Source organism: Monopterus albus, unplaced genomic scaffold (assembly GCF_001952655.1).
Source record: "Monopterus albus unplaced genomic scaffold, M_albus_1.0 scaffold245.1, whole genome shotgun sequence".
Classification (NCBI taxonomy): Eukaryota; Metazoa; Chordata; class Actinopteri; order Synbranchiformes; family Synbranchidae; genus Monopterus; species Monopterus albus.
In genome coordinates this window covers 141,155-153,964 of record NW_018128125.1, presented here as the reverse complement: position 1 = coordinate 153,964, position 12,810 = coordinate 141,155, and the positions used below count along the sequence as shown (strand labels likewise).

General features: G+C 39.9%; 1 protein-coding gene across 1 annotated transcript in view; it reads left to right on the top strand.

The window, feature by feature from the left end:
• Nucleotides 1–12,810, top strand: part of sacm1lb (SAC1 like phosphatidylinositide phosphatase b) — a 92,446-nt gene that overhangs the window by 43,559 nt on the left and 36,077 nt on the right. The window contains exons 11-17 of the mRNA XM_020620660.1: nt 2,228–2,314; nt 2,422–2,490; nt 3,654–3,733; nt 3,855–3,953; nt 4,050–4,188; nt 7,224–7,293; nt 7,454–7,526. Of these exons, the coding sequence (XP_020476316.1) occupies nt 2,228–2,314; nt 2,422–2,490; nt 3,654–3,733; nt 3,855–3,953; nt 4,050–4,188; nt 7,224–7,293; nt 7,454–7,526 (617 nt within the window). The remainder of the gene's footprint in view (nt 1–2,227; nt 2,315–2,421; nt 2,491–3,653; nt 3,734–3,854; nt 3,954–4,049; nt 4,189–7,223; nt 7,294–7,453; nt 7,527–12,810) is intronic.

Below are 12,810 nucleotides of genomic sequence, written 5' to 3'. Positions count from 1 at the left end.
AGGGGTCAGTTAAATCTAAAAGTTCATGCTATACGTACAACCAAAAAAAGATTTTGTATTTCTATAAGTGGGGTCAAATTATGGAATAATTTAAGTGTGGACATGAAGAACAGTACTAGAATTGAGGAGTTTAAATATAAATATAAATGTATGTGTCATTCAAAATATATGCAAGAATAAGAGATTTAACCAAGAATGCATGAAGGAAACACTCTGTTTTAAATTTTACTTGTCTGGTGAAGAAGAGAATTACCTATGTAGAGATACTGCTTGCAGCCAATGATGCATGAAATTTTTTGTATAAGATGATGTTATGGGGTAGGACTGGATAAGTCTGACTTCTTCCTACTCCATTCAAGCATGTACTAGGTATAAGCAAACTGATTCTGGGTTAGCATTGGTTGGATTTGTGTAATTATGTGTGTGTTGATGTCATTTGTTCTGCATGCTTGAAAGAATAAATCAAATCAAAATAAAAAAAAATCAAAAATTAGATGATTATTCCAGTCAGAATTCATTGGAGAGTCATTAAGTCCAGATTGCTCAAACTTATAATTTCTGCATTGCTGATGTTATGCTAAAGATGCAGCCACTCAGAATTGCTTTTCTCAGCTGAATGGCTTTCAGCTGGTGTGCAGATGGCATGCAGTTCCTCTCAGCCTTCCAGGAACCCTCGCTTCCCCTGTTGCTCGATAAGTCGTCTAGATTCCACAGTAAACATGCCCATTAAAGAGCTATTTCTTAATTTGCATGGTGTCACCATTAGAAGGCACTTTGTTCTCAAAAACCGACCTGGTGTCGGTAACGTGGTGGAGGGAATGATCCCGGTAGCTATGTTGTTGGCAAACAGGTCCTGGGTGACAGACCAGACAAAGGGCGGTTCTTAGGCCACCTATGATGAACAAATCAGGGCTTACGTTTACCCAGCCCTGTATGGGGTCACCGGGGCCCCACCCTGGAGCCAGGCCTGGGGGAGGGGCTCGTGTGCGTGTGCCTGGTGGCCAGGCCTATACCCACAGGGCCTGGTCGGGCTCAGTCCGAAACCACGTGGAGCCACTCTTTGGTGGGCCCGCCAGTGCATTGTGTTTTGGGCAGTGGCTGGGGCCGAGTGCCCGGCCAACCCAAACCTCGTACACCAACTCCGGTTCTTGGGACTTGAAATGTCACCTCACCGGTGGGGAAGGAGGCTGAGCTGCTGCAGGAGGTTGAGAGATGCTGTCTAGATATAGTTGGGCTTTTTATAGGTTTTTTTGTCATGTCCTTTCATCTGACCGGATGTCACCTTTTCCAGTCATTACCTTATTTGGCCTGCAAAGTCTTGTTTTTCAGAACTATTGCATATCTTTTACCGTCAAAGCTCAGTACACTGCCCATAACTGGCCTCCATCCCACTGTGATTCAGCATTATATACTTCTTTTTTGTTGAAAAATAAATTATTCTAATGGCTAATAAAAATACAAGAATCTCACATCTGATTGAAATACAAAAAAATCCCATCACATTTAACTAAGCCATCAGAATTACACAGTTACACTGAACTATCAATGCAATAAAATTAAAATATAGATCACTTGACCATCATTTTAACTTTTCATGCTTTCCTTTGAGAGTAACACTTCTCCATCCATCCATTTCTGGCTTGTTTGTTGTCTCCTTGGACTCTTCTTTCTTGAATAGTGGACATTCAAGTAGTTCTTGTAAATATTCTTGTTGTTCTGGTGGGACTTCTAATTGTAAAGAGACAGTCTGTTCAATGGTGCTCTGCAGCTCCTCCTGTAAGGTCATTTCTGACACCGGGTCATCAAAGGTCAGCACTGCTTCAGTGGCTTTTGTTTCCTGGTTTTCTCCGGGACCCTTGTGTACAGCTTCACTGACACAAAGTATGTATCATTATCCCTTGAAATAAGGTTAAAATAGTTTAAGCATACATTGAGTTTGTGTTAATTATGTATGTTTATATTGATCCAAAGTCAGTTTTACATTATATAAACCCTCGCAGTGTTCGTCCTGCTGCACAGGTCATTCCAAACAGTCCACATTCTTGTTTTGGGCCAGCGTTCTTATGCACACTTAAATATATGATGTGGGACTTTGACAGGTGGTTAAACCCACTGCATGCTGGGGCTTTAAAAGTTTTGTATACAGTATGTTGTAATTCAGGAATGAGTGTTTGAAAGTTGGATTTTGATTTTTCCCCCCCCCCCCCCCTTTTTTTTTTTTTTTTAGACAAGAGGCTCCATCCCTGTCTACTGGTCCCAGAGGCCCAATCTCAAATACAAGCCAAAACCACAGATCAGCAAAACAGTTAATCATGTAAGCCATCTTTACACTTCCATTAGACAAAATGAGTGTCTCTGTTGTTGTAAATTTATTTCTTTTCATTTTTATGTAGTTTTACTCTTCTCTGTTTATCACTTTAGTTGGATGGATTCCAGAGACACTTTGACTCCCAAATTATTCTCTATGGAAGACAAGTCATTTTGAACTTGGTAAGACAAAAAGGTGTAATTACCACATGTTGATTCTGTCACTAGTACTGCCTTAATTTTATGAAATCAATGTGCAGGCTTGATAATAATTTCACACTGTTTAATTCGTCACCATCATCCTTCATCCATGCTCTCCCTTCCTGCCTCAGGTTCACCTACTTATTAAATGTGCATTTGGCAAGAGCATCAGATATGTTGTAGACTACCTCAAGGATGAATGTTCTTTATTTTTCACATTTTCAGTAAAGAATTTGTTGAAAGTGAAGTTATTTGTTGAGTGTTTTTTTGTTAAATGTTTTATATTGATCAGCCAGGTTAGATAGCAGGCAAGTACTTACAGGTGACACATTTTGAAACATAAAACTTGTTTTTCTTTAATTTCTTATCCTTTTGCAATTATGAAACAATTTTGGTTATTTATAGCATAATTCCATGTCTTTTAATTGAAATAATCATCGAGTATGTATGTATTCATATATACAAGTAATTTACCACAGCTACAGTATAAGGTGCTAGAAAAGCTTGAAAATTGGCCTTGGCACAGGTGTATGAACCTTGTTTGTAACTGTAATCTGTCACAGCCACAATTCACTACTTTGAAATTTAAGTCTGTTTTATAATTGTCATTGCATGGAAAATTAATGAAAGGGCGTTGATGAGAGATAGCTGCTGAGCTCAAGAGGTCCTTGAGACTCACTTGACATTAAATCCATGGGAAAAAAATCATACAAAATAATGCAGAGAAGCAGCTTATGAGCCATGATAAATATTCTGCACATGTCACAATCAATCATGTTACAGGCATTACTGACAGCAGGTAATGTCACTCAGAGCACTGCACAGTCTGTGTGCTGCTGTCACTCCACTGCTGTATGATCCACATGCGCGCCTTCTTCCGGTGCTCCAAGCAGCAATTTTTAATTTCAAATTTTTGTTTTTAATTTTAACAACCTATTAGCCTACTGGTCTCATGGGCTAAGGGGGTTTATATGAAATGCACCAATTGAAATTAAAACACAAAATGAAATAGGATAAATATAACATTTTCAGCCATTTAGAGATAGGGGCGTGGCCCCTTGATGCTTAGGCGCTGCAGCACCTCTGCTACCCACGGTTATGTTTCTTAGATGAGAACAATGAATTCTTGTCCAATTTTTTCGCAGATCAACCAGAAAGGCTCAGAAAAGCCACTGGAGCTGGCATTTAACAAGATGGTGGCCAGCTTGGGTAATAGCATGATCAAGTAAGATTACTACCAATTCTGTCTTTTATTTTTCACAAGTGGCTGGTTTCCTTTTCAACTAAGTCCACTTCATAGTTGGTTGAGGTCATTGTATTTTTGGTAAATGTTTGCTTTTCTGCAGGTACATAGCATTTGACTTCCATAAGGAGTGCAGTCAGATGAGGTGGCACCGCCTCCAGATCTTACTGGACATGGTCACTGAAATGCAGGATGAATTTGGGTCAGTGTGCTTTTCACAGTGTCTGTGAGCCACAAGTACAACAGGCAGATAATTATGTTCTGTACGTCAGAATTAATGGTGTATATCTGGATTCAGATATTTCCTGGTGGATGCTAATGGGAAGGTGATGTTGAACCAGGAGGGGACGTTTCGGAGCAACTGCATGGACTGTCTGGACCGTACCAATGTCATCCAGAGCCTTCTGGCCCGACGCTCCCTACAGTCGCAGCTATGGGTAGGAGGATCCCATAATCACACAGGAGGTGGACAGACAAAAACACAAAACAACCCAACAGTGGCAATTTGTTCTCCAGAAACCGTGGCTGTGTTCAGCTTGAGTTCATGCCATTTACAATGGGAGTTATATTACTGTGTCCGCAGGGTCTTAAAAAGTATTAAAATGTAATAAAGCAAGCCTAATTAAGGCCATTAAAAGTATTAAAAAGTCTTGATCACTATTTAAGAGTGCCTATTTGCCTAAAGCGTTTATAAGCTAAACATTTGTGTATTTATTTTTTTATGTTGCATAGGTGTGTAGCTCGTGGAATGTTACACAGACCTTCGCCTGGTCGAATCCAGGCTAAATTTGCCGACATCCGAAAAGTTCAAACAATTGGCGTGCTCACTGGCCACTGACTACTGTCAGCATGGACTACACCTTAAATGGCATGCTGATTTTACAGAAACTCAAAAGTAATGGAGAAATGCAAGTCCTTGTACAACTGGTTGGAGAACAATGAATTTGAACCATGGCCCATCACTGGGAACAACCAGCAGGTGGTTGTTAGTGTGGAATAAGTTTTATCCTCGATGGGGATCAACGCTATCCAGTCCCATAAGCACAGTACTAGTCAAATCTGCTGTGAGTTCCAGACAGCAGTTTATCGCAACTTTTCTGAACTAAATTGGCTACACCAGCTACACCACTACCAGTACCACAGCTGAGGCTACTAATACGACAGTAACCGCTGCTTCTGCTGAGTCACGACGCGCACTATACCACCTCTGCGCACGGAGGTTCTGTGGTGCCTTGACACTATGGTAGGCTAGCAGTTGGCCCGAATGACTAGGTGGAAGTAGGCAGAGTACCTGGATGTAAACACACTCTAGTGTACAAACAGGATGCTTGCGTAGTGTTCAAGACTTGTAATGTTTTTCACTCATAGGTTCATGTTGTCATTTTGGTTAAGGACATTTGAACAGCACAAAATAGTTTTACTGTAGTATAATTTTATTTAACCTTCATCCTACCAACATTTCTCAAAACATTAGTTCTGTAGGTTATATTATTGTCACCTGAAAAAAGATGATCTTAACTTGTGTCCAACGCCCTCAGGAAGAGACACAAAGAAAAAATACATCTTGGTGCAAATTTGAAACCACTAGAACCCAAATCAGCTGAATTGAGGTAAATTCCATGAATCTTGATGATAATAATAATTGTAAAATAATAATTTTGGTATTTGCAAGGAGGAATCCCCCTACAACTCAGCGTTTAATTCATACAGTCTACTACTATTATGCAAGTTCAAAGTTTATACATATTCATACATATACATAGTAAAACTACAAGTTTTGAAATTAATACATTTGTAAGACTGTGTGTGCAGCTTTATCAGTTGTAACTGTATAGACCTAGGAGAGTCCTAATGGCTGAGTTGCAGTCCCACCTTCCCAGTAGCATGCTGACAATGTGAGTCCTAAAGTTCTGTGAGGAAATGTTGTATGGCATGCAAAGACCACAGAGAGTGAGCACGAGTGAGCATGTTACTGTTTTTACTTTTGATAAACCTTGCCTTTGGGTTAATCATTCACTTTATTCTCTTGAGCTTTTGTCCCTCCTGGCCCGTCTGAATTCCATTGTATTGATACAGTGGTCAATAAAAGGTATCACAAACTAAGACTCTTTAGTTTTGCAATCTCAAAATCAGTGCATGGTGAATAAAAGTTAAAGTATGTTGCTGACATAACCGGTTAAAATTTGAAATGCATTGATGTCTTAAAATTTATTGCAAAGGTCTTGAAAAAGGTCTTCAAAGGTATTGAATTTAACTTCATGATTCCTGCATATACCATCTATATAAAATGTAAAAATATAAACAGTTCAGACTTCTGCAGCCTAATCGACCTATTTACATTTAGTATTACTCAATGTGGATATTAATTGGTCCATCATAATTAAAAATGTTAGGAATGCCTGGCTCTCACTTGATCGAGGAACTGATTCGTTTTTATGCTGGATTAAGAATGGAACATTTCATAGAGACTTGACATTTTCAGTTTAATTGGCTAGGTTTTGAAATCAGTCAGGTTTTCCTTTGAAGATTTATTGTGTTAAATTTTCTGTTTATTAGGGCTGAAGCACATTATTTGTCTGTTTGCGTATTCATTCTTTGAGCAGGTAGTCGGTTTCAATTTGAATAATGGAAAAAAGCAGGGAATTTCACTGTAGTCTGTCAGATAATGAAGAGGAAAGAACCTCCAAGTAGGCCTATGTATTACACTGATAGACTGACCAGATATTCTAAATCTAAATGTTACTGTCTTGCCTGCAAGGTTCCTGATCAATAAACCATAAATGTGCTGGAGAAATGTCTAAATATGGCCATATTCACCACTCTGCTGCTCTTGTTCTGTCTCCTAGATTTCACTGCTGCTTTTCAATCAGTGTTAAACTACTGTCAGTGAAACTCCACATTTTCCACAGTTGTTTTACATATAAAACTTACCTGGAAAGGCAGTGATTGAGCTGCTCAAGGACTTTGTGAGCTTTTTAGTAACTCTTGAGTTATATTGAAAACAGTCAATCAAAAAAAACAAACAAACAGCTGAATAGAAATGAATGGAAAAAAGAGTGGAGGAAAACTGTGATAAAAAAAACTGAGCAAAATGGCAAGTATGAAATTACTCTGACTGAACTGTTAGTTAGTTCAGTTAGTTTAGAAATGACCTTACAGGAGGAGCTGAAGAGTTGGTGCTGAGGATTTGGATATTATACTTAATCAAGTTATCGGGTAAACATGGAGGAACTGTTGAGTTTGCATTAACAGCAAATCAAAACAGGAGTGGATAAGAGAATACAAAGGCTTCTTATTAAAATGTCAAAAACATGTATACTGAACATGTATAAATTCTTATGTAGCTTTTAGCTTTACAGTCTGTGACGAATGAGTCAAAGGGTTCATTTTGGACTCACCTTTCAAGTTAAGTGTGTGTGTGTGTGTGTGTGTGTGTGTGTGTGTGTGTGTGTGTGTGTGTATGTGCCTGCAGAGAATGGGCGTCCTACACATGGGCCAGCAGACTGAAGAACAGGCAGAGTTTGAGAAGATGTACAAAAATGGTGGGCGATTCATCTCACAACAGTGGCCTTTGTAGTTCCTTTGGAACTAATCACCTGGCACACATACATTTATGGTCTTAGGTGATGATATGACCTGTTTCCTTCAATTTTCATTCTCTTATTTTGTGTTCTGTCTTCTTCCCTGTGTGTTCAAATGCAGCTTGGGCAGACAATGCTGATGCCTGTGCCAAGCAGTATGCTGGCACTGCTGCCTTGAAGACCGACTATACCAGGTCAGTTTTCACATAGTAAACAGCTAACATCCAGCTAAACACAAGCTAAATCAATAGCATGTAGGGGGTTGGAGTATACAGACATCATATTTGTACATTCATTCATGGCAGGTTTAATATATGGATAGAGTTGAATATTCAGGCTGACCATATATGAATGAACAGAATGGACAACCAGAATGGTGAAGACTAAGGCTCTTGGTAAATGCATCACAAAAGTGGGCTCATGTGACAACATTACTTTCTACCTACACACACACACACAAACATTGAAAGAAGGGGTATAACACGGGGCCTGTCAGATTCCTTAGATTAATGAGCAGACAGGAGAAGCCATCTGGAACAGGTTTGGGGCCCCTACCCTTTGCTCCCCATGTTTATTTTGGCTACATGTGCTTCACATCAGCAGGTAGGGTCAGACTGAGGAAATTACCCTCAGAGTCAAGTACATACATGGATAAGATCCATACATAGCCAATATAAGAGTGTATCAAAACTATATGGTGAGTCATTTCCCGTATGGCGGATGTGATGGTCGCATGTGTGCCTGGAGCTCCTGTGTTTGCCAAGGTTCAATTAAAACCTGAGGTGTATAAAACAACTGACAGTAAAGTTATAGTAGAGGAAGAATTTTTGCATTTCCTCTCTGTTAAACTAAGGACCTTAAGTCAGGATGAGATTGTCTTGTTGGTAGTCAACACCTTTGACACTGAGTGGATTGAGGCTTTGAAAATGCTTTTTGAAGTATGTGTCACTACCCAGCGTAACATCTTGCATAAGGGATTGCATAAAGACATTAACAACGTTAAGGCTTGCCTTAAAGTTTTGAATGAGTGTGGGGAGGACACCCCCAGATTTGTCATATTATCTAGATGAACTGCCACCTGTGACTTTTACTAATATGGATGTTTGTGGCTTGCTTCATAAAATGGAGCATCTTCAGGCCAAAATCACTGCTATGAAGCAAGTGGCTCACCTGCAAGCTGAAGCTAGCGGTAGCGGCGGTCTGCGGGCTGTTGCGGCGGATACGATCAAGCGGGTCAGTGCATTGGAATTGCGCGCCGTTCATGGCGGTGTGTTGTCAGTCCCAACGGAGGCCAACCACGTTATCCCTTTGGCTGGTGAGCAGTCAGAGGTGATGGATCAGGTGCCGCCTACGGGGGATAGGGCTACTTCACTGGAATGCTCTGGAGAAACAATGCTGCCCGGTTCCTCTATGTGGAGCTTGGTGGCTAAAAGGGGTCAACGGCAGTTAAAGAAGCCGGCTGGTGTTAGGCCTGTGCCTCATGTAGGTATAACCTTAGCCGGTCAGAGGAAAGCTGGCAAATCTGTTGTGGGTACCGGAGCAGCTGGAACTATCAAGACAATTAAGACTAAGCTGGTCAGTGCCTTTGCAACAAAATTCTCACCAGATTTGGAAGCCAAAGTTTTTACGTACCTATTTGAAAGAAAAACTTGGGCATGATGTCATGTGTCATAAAATTGTTTCAGGAAACACTAGGTTTGTTTCTTTTAAAGTGTCTGCTGAATGTAACAAAGTTGATGACGTATAATCCAGAGCTATGGCCTGGGGGTACATTTGTGAGGCGTTATTTTGCAGCACGTAAATTTGCTGGTGGTACTCATGCTGCTCACTCTACCCGAGCAATGCCATCTCCTGGAGCAGATGCCAGCTCTAGCTAATTGTTATGGATCTTAAAGTAATCTCATATAACTGTCGTGGCCTACATTTAGGTCATAATGTGGAGGATAAAGTTCGCCGCACTGTGGTTGAATAGCTGCTGGAACAATGTGATATTCTATGTTTACAAGAGACTTTTCTTGTCAAGCAGGATTTATGTGGACTCAACTCCGTGGACGATAATTTCCTCAGTGCTGGAGAGTCTACTACTGACTTTGGGCTCGGTATTAAGCGTGGACGAATTCCTGGTGGCGGGGTCTAAGAGGTTGGACCCAGTGGTTAGTGTGGTTAGGCTTGATGAGGACTGGTGTATTGCAATATGCCTGACTCTGGATAACAAGGAGCTGTGTTTTTAAAACGTCTGTGTTCCTTATGAATCTAACCAAAACGAAGAGGAGTACTTGAACAAGCTTGCTTTTATTAGTTCTTTTATACATAGCGACAGGTATACCAGCGTATATATTGTGGGTGATATGAATGCAAATATATCAGATAAGAATTCTGTTTTTGCAAAGCATATGTTGCACTTTTGTTCCGATAATAATTTGCACTGCATTTCTACAGCTGATGCACATGCTGCTTTGGCAGATATAGACATACTATACAACATGTCCTTTTCTGATCATATTCCCGTAAAGATGACTGTGAGACTTGATTTTATACCTATTTTAACTCACTCTAATCATAAACATAGAGATTTGGACTGGTCCATTCTTTCTCCTGATGATCTTGCCAGCTTTCGTAATCTCACTGATAAGCTGTTACGTGATATTACGTTACCTAGAGAGGCCATTATGTGTAGAGATCCTAATTGCACAGATGTTAATCACAAGTCAGATATTTCTTTTATGTATTCTAATACATGCTTCCTAAAGGGGGATTTGTTGGGTTTTCCCTATGTAATAATAGTGATAACAGTAAGGTCTAGACCTTACTTTGTAAAGTGTCCTGAGATGACTTTTGTTGTGATTTGGTGCTATACAAATAAAATTTGATTTGATTTGATTTTGATTTAAAATTTTCCGGGCGCTGTTGGAAGTGAGTATGCCTTATCACAAAGGTAAAGTGAAGCGCAAAATTATGCCTGGTTGGAGCACCTATGTGGCCGAATTTAAGGCTAAAGACGGGAGGCTACAACTTCCTGGGCTCTTGCGGGTAAACCCAGATATGCCCAGATATGGGCCTATATTTGAGTTTAAAAAGCGTGCAACTGCAAAATATAAATATGCCATACGGTTCATTTTGAAAAATGAACATAAGATGAGGTCAGACTCTATGGTGAAAAAATAATATGAAATCATTTTGGAAAGATGTCAAATATATTAATAACAGTAGATCCTCCTTACCCCATACTATTGATGGAATTTCTGATCCTGATAAGATAGCTGAGTTTTGGCGGCGTCATTATTGCGAGTTATTTAATTGTATTCCGAGGGAAACTTTTTCGGTGAGTAGGTTGACTTTGTTGAATCTTTTAAAACCAATGAAGTTTCCCAAGCATTATGTAATTTGTCTGAAAATAAGGCTACTGGGCTGGACCGCATTTCTGTTGAACATTAAGTACGCTAGTCTCAGGTTGTCCCCTCTTCTAGCCATATGCTTTATTGCCTCTGTTATGCACGGGTTTCTGCCTGACTCTTTGATGTCAGTACTTTTAGTTCCTATGGTGAAGGATAAAGCAGGGAAGGTGGGCAGCTCAGATAATTGTCGACCTATTGCACTCACTAATATTCTTTCAAAAGTTGCTGAAGAACTTCTTTTAAGTAGGTTTCACAATCTTATTAGCTCCACTGCAAACCAATTTGGGTTTAAAACTAACCATGGCACTGATATGTGTATATTTGCGCTAAAGGAATTAGTCAGCAAATATAAAAGTAAAAACTCTACTGTATTCATGTGCTTTTTAGACACCTCTAAGGCTTTTGACCGAGTGAATCATAGGAAATTATTCCAGAAACTGTGTGACGCCCGATTGCCTAAATATATAGTGAGATGCTTGTCATATTGGTATGCCCACCAGACTGTGTTTGTTAGATGGGATAATTGTATCTCTGCACCCTTTCAGACCTGTAATGGGGTAAGACAAGGTAGTCTGCTCTTCTCAATCTTGTTTAATTTTTACATGAATGATCTCTCTAAAGAGTTAAATATGTGCAGAACGGGATGTATGGTCGATGGTGTAGTTGTATTTGTAAATCATTTAATGTATGCATAGTACCTTGTGATCTCTAGTTTCAGTGCAGCAGGTCTTCAGAAGCTCTTGAACGTGTGTTCAGTATTTGGGGAACGTCACGATGTCAAGTATAATGCTGTCATAAGTGTTATGATATGCTGTACAAACGAGGACAGGTCCCTTGTATTCCCTTCTTTTAAGTTATCCGGTAATATTTTAACTGTATGCAACAAAGTTAAGTACTTGGGTTATGTCATCAATGATCGTTTGTCTGATGACAGGTATATATATATCGTCAGTGCCATATGTTGTATGTACAAGCTAATGTACTGGCACGGAAATTTGGTTCATGCTCGGTTGGAGTAAAATTGGCTTTGTTTAAAACTTATTGTACCTCCTTGTACACTGCCCATCTGTGGTGTAATTATAAAAAGGGCAGTCTTCAGAAACTGTCAGTGGCTTATAATGACGCCCTAAGGCTGTTATTGAAAAAGCCTTGATGGACAAGCGCTAGCGAACTGTTCGTGTCATTTTGAATTAGTACATTTCCCGCTGTTTTACGAAATTTGATGTATAAATGTATCTGTTGCTTGAATGATTCTGGAAATCATATTATATTGTTGGCTAATGTTGCTTACAGTGATGTGTTTTACTTCTGCTCTCTGGAAACACTGGCATACCTGCCTTTTAAAGGGATAGTAGTTTATGGTTGTTATCCTGTTCTCGTTTTTATTTTATTTTTATTGTTTCTTTTAATTGTTCTTTTATTGTCTATTTGTTTTAATTTGGACCTTGAGTCTATAATAAAGTGTCATTCATTCATTATATCAGATGATTGAGAGTGATTACAAAACCACCTGACAAAATATTAGGAAGAGAGTGGTGGTAGAGGCTTTGGCAGTGCCAGTCCTGCAGTTCTACTGGAATCTTGGTGCCAGTGTTTGACAGCTCAGCGCACTTGTTTCCCAACCTTCTGATCGGGGACCGAGGGTGGTGATGGTAAAGTTGATGAAAGAGAAGGATAAGGCACACATATTGACACAAGCAAAGAAGCTTAAAGGATCTAATATTTATATAAATGAAGATTACACCGAGTCTGTAAGGAAGAGAAGAAGGGAGTTGATGAGGATGTTAAGGGAGGCCAGGGCGAGGGGAGACATCGCGTTCCTGCGGTATGACCAACTAGTGACCCGACCTCGGAACCAGAATCCAGGACCCATGACCAGCACGCCGAGGACCAGTATGCCGAGACAAGGAGAGTATGAAGGGGTCGCTGGACCCTCAGCTGTATGAAGAAACACGCAGGTATATTGATATCTGCGAGGGCAGATGAGCGTTGGAACTAACAATTAGCAGGAACCAACAACAAGTATGACCCACGTACGGAATGAGGCAAGTGATTTGCTACAGAGGTTAATAGTTTTTGAGGG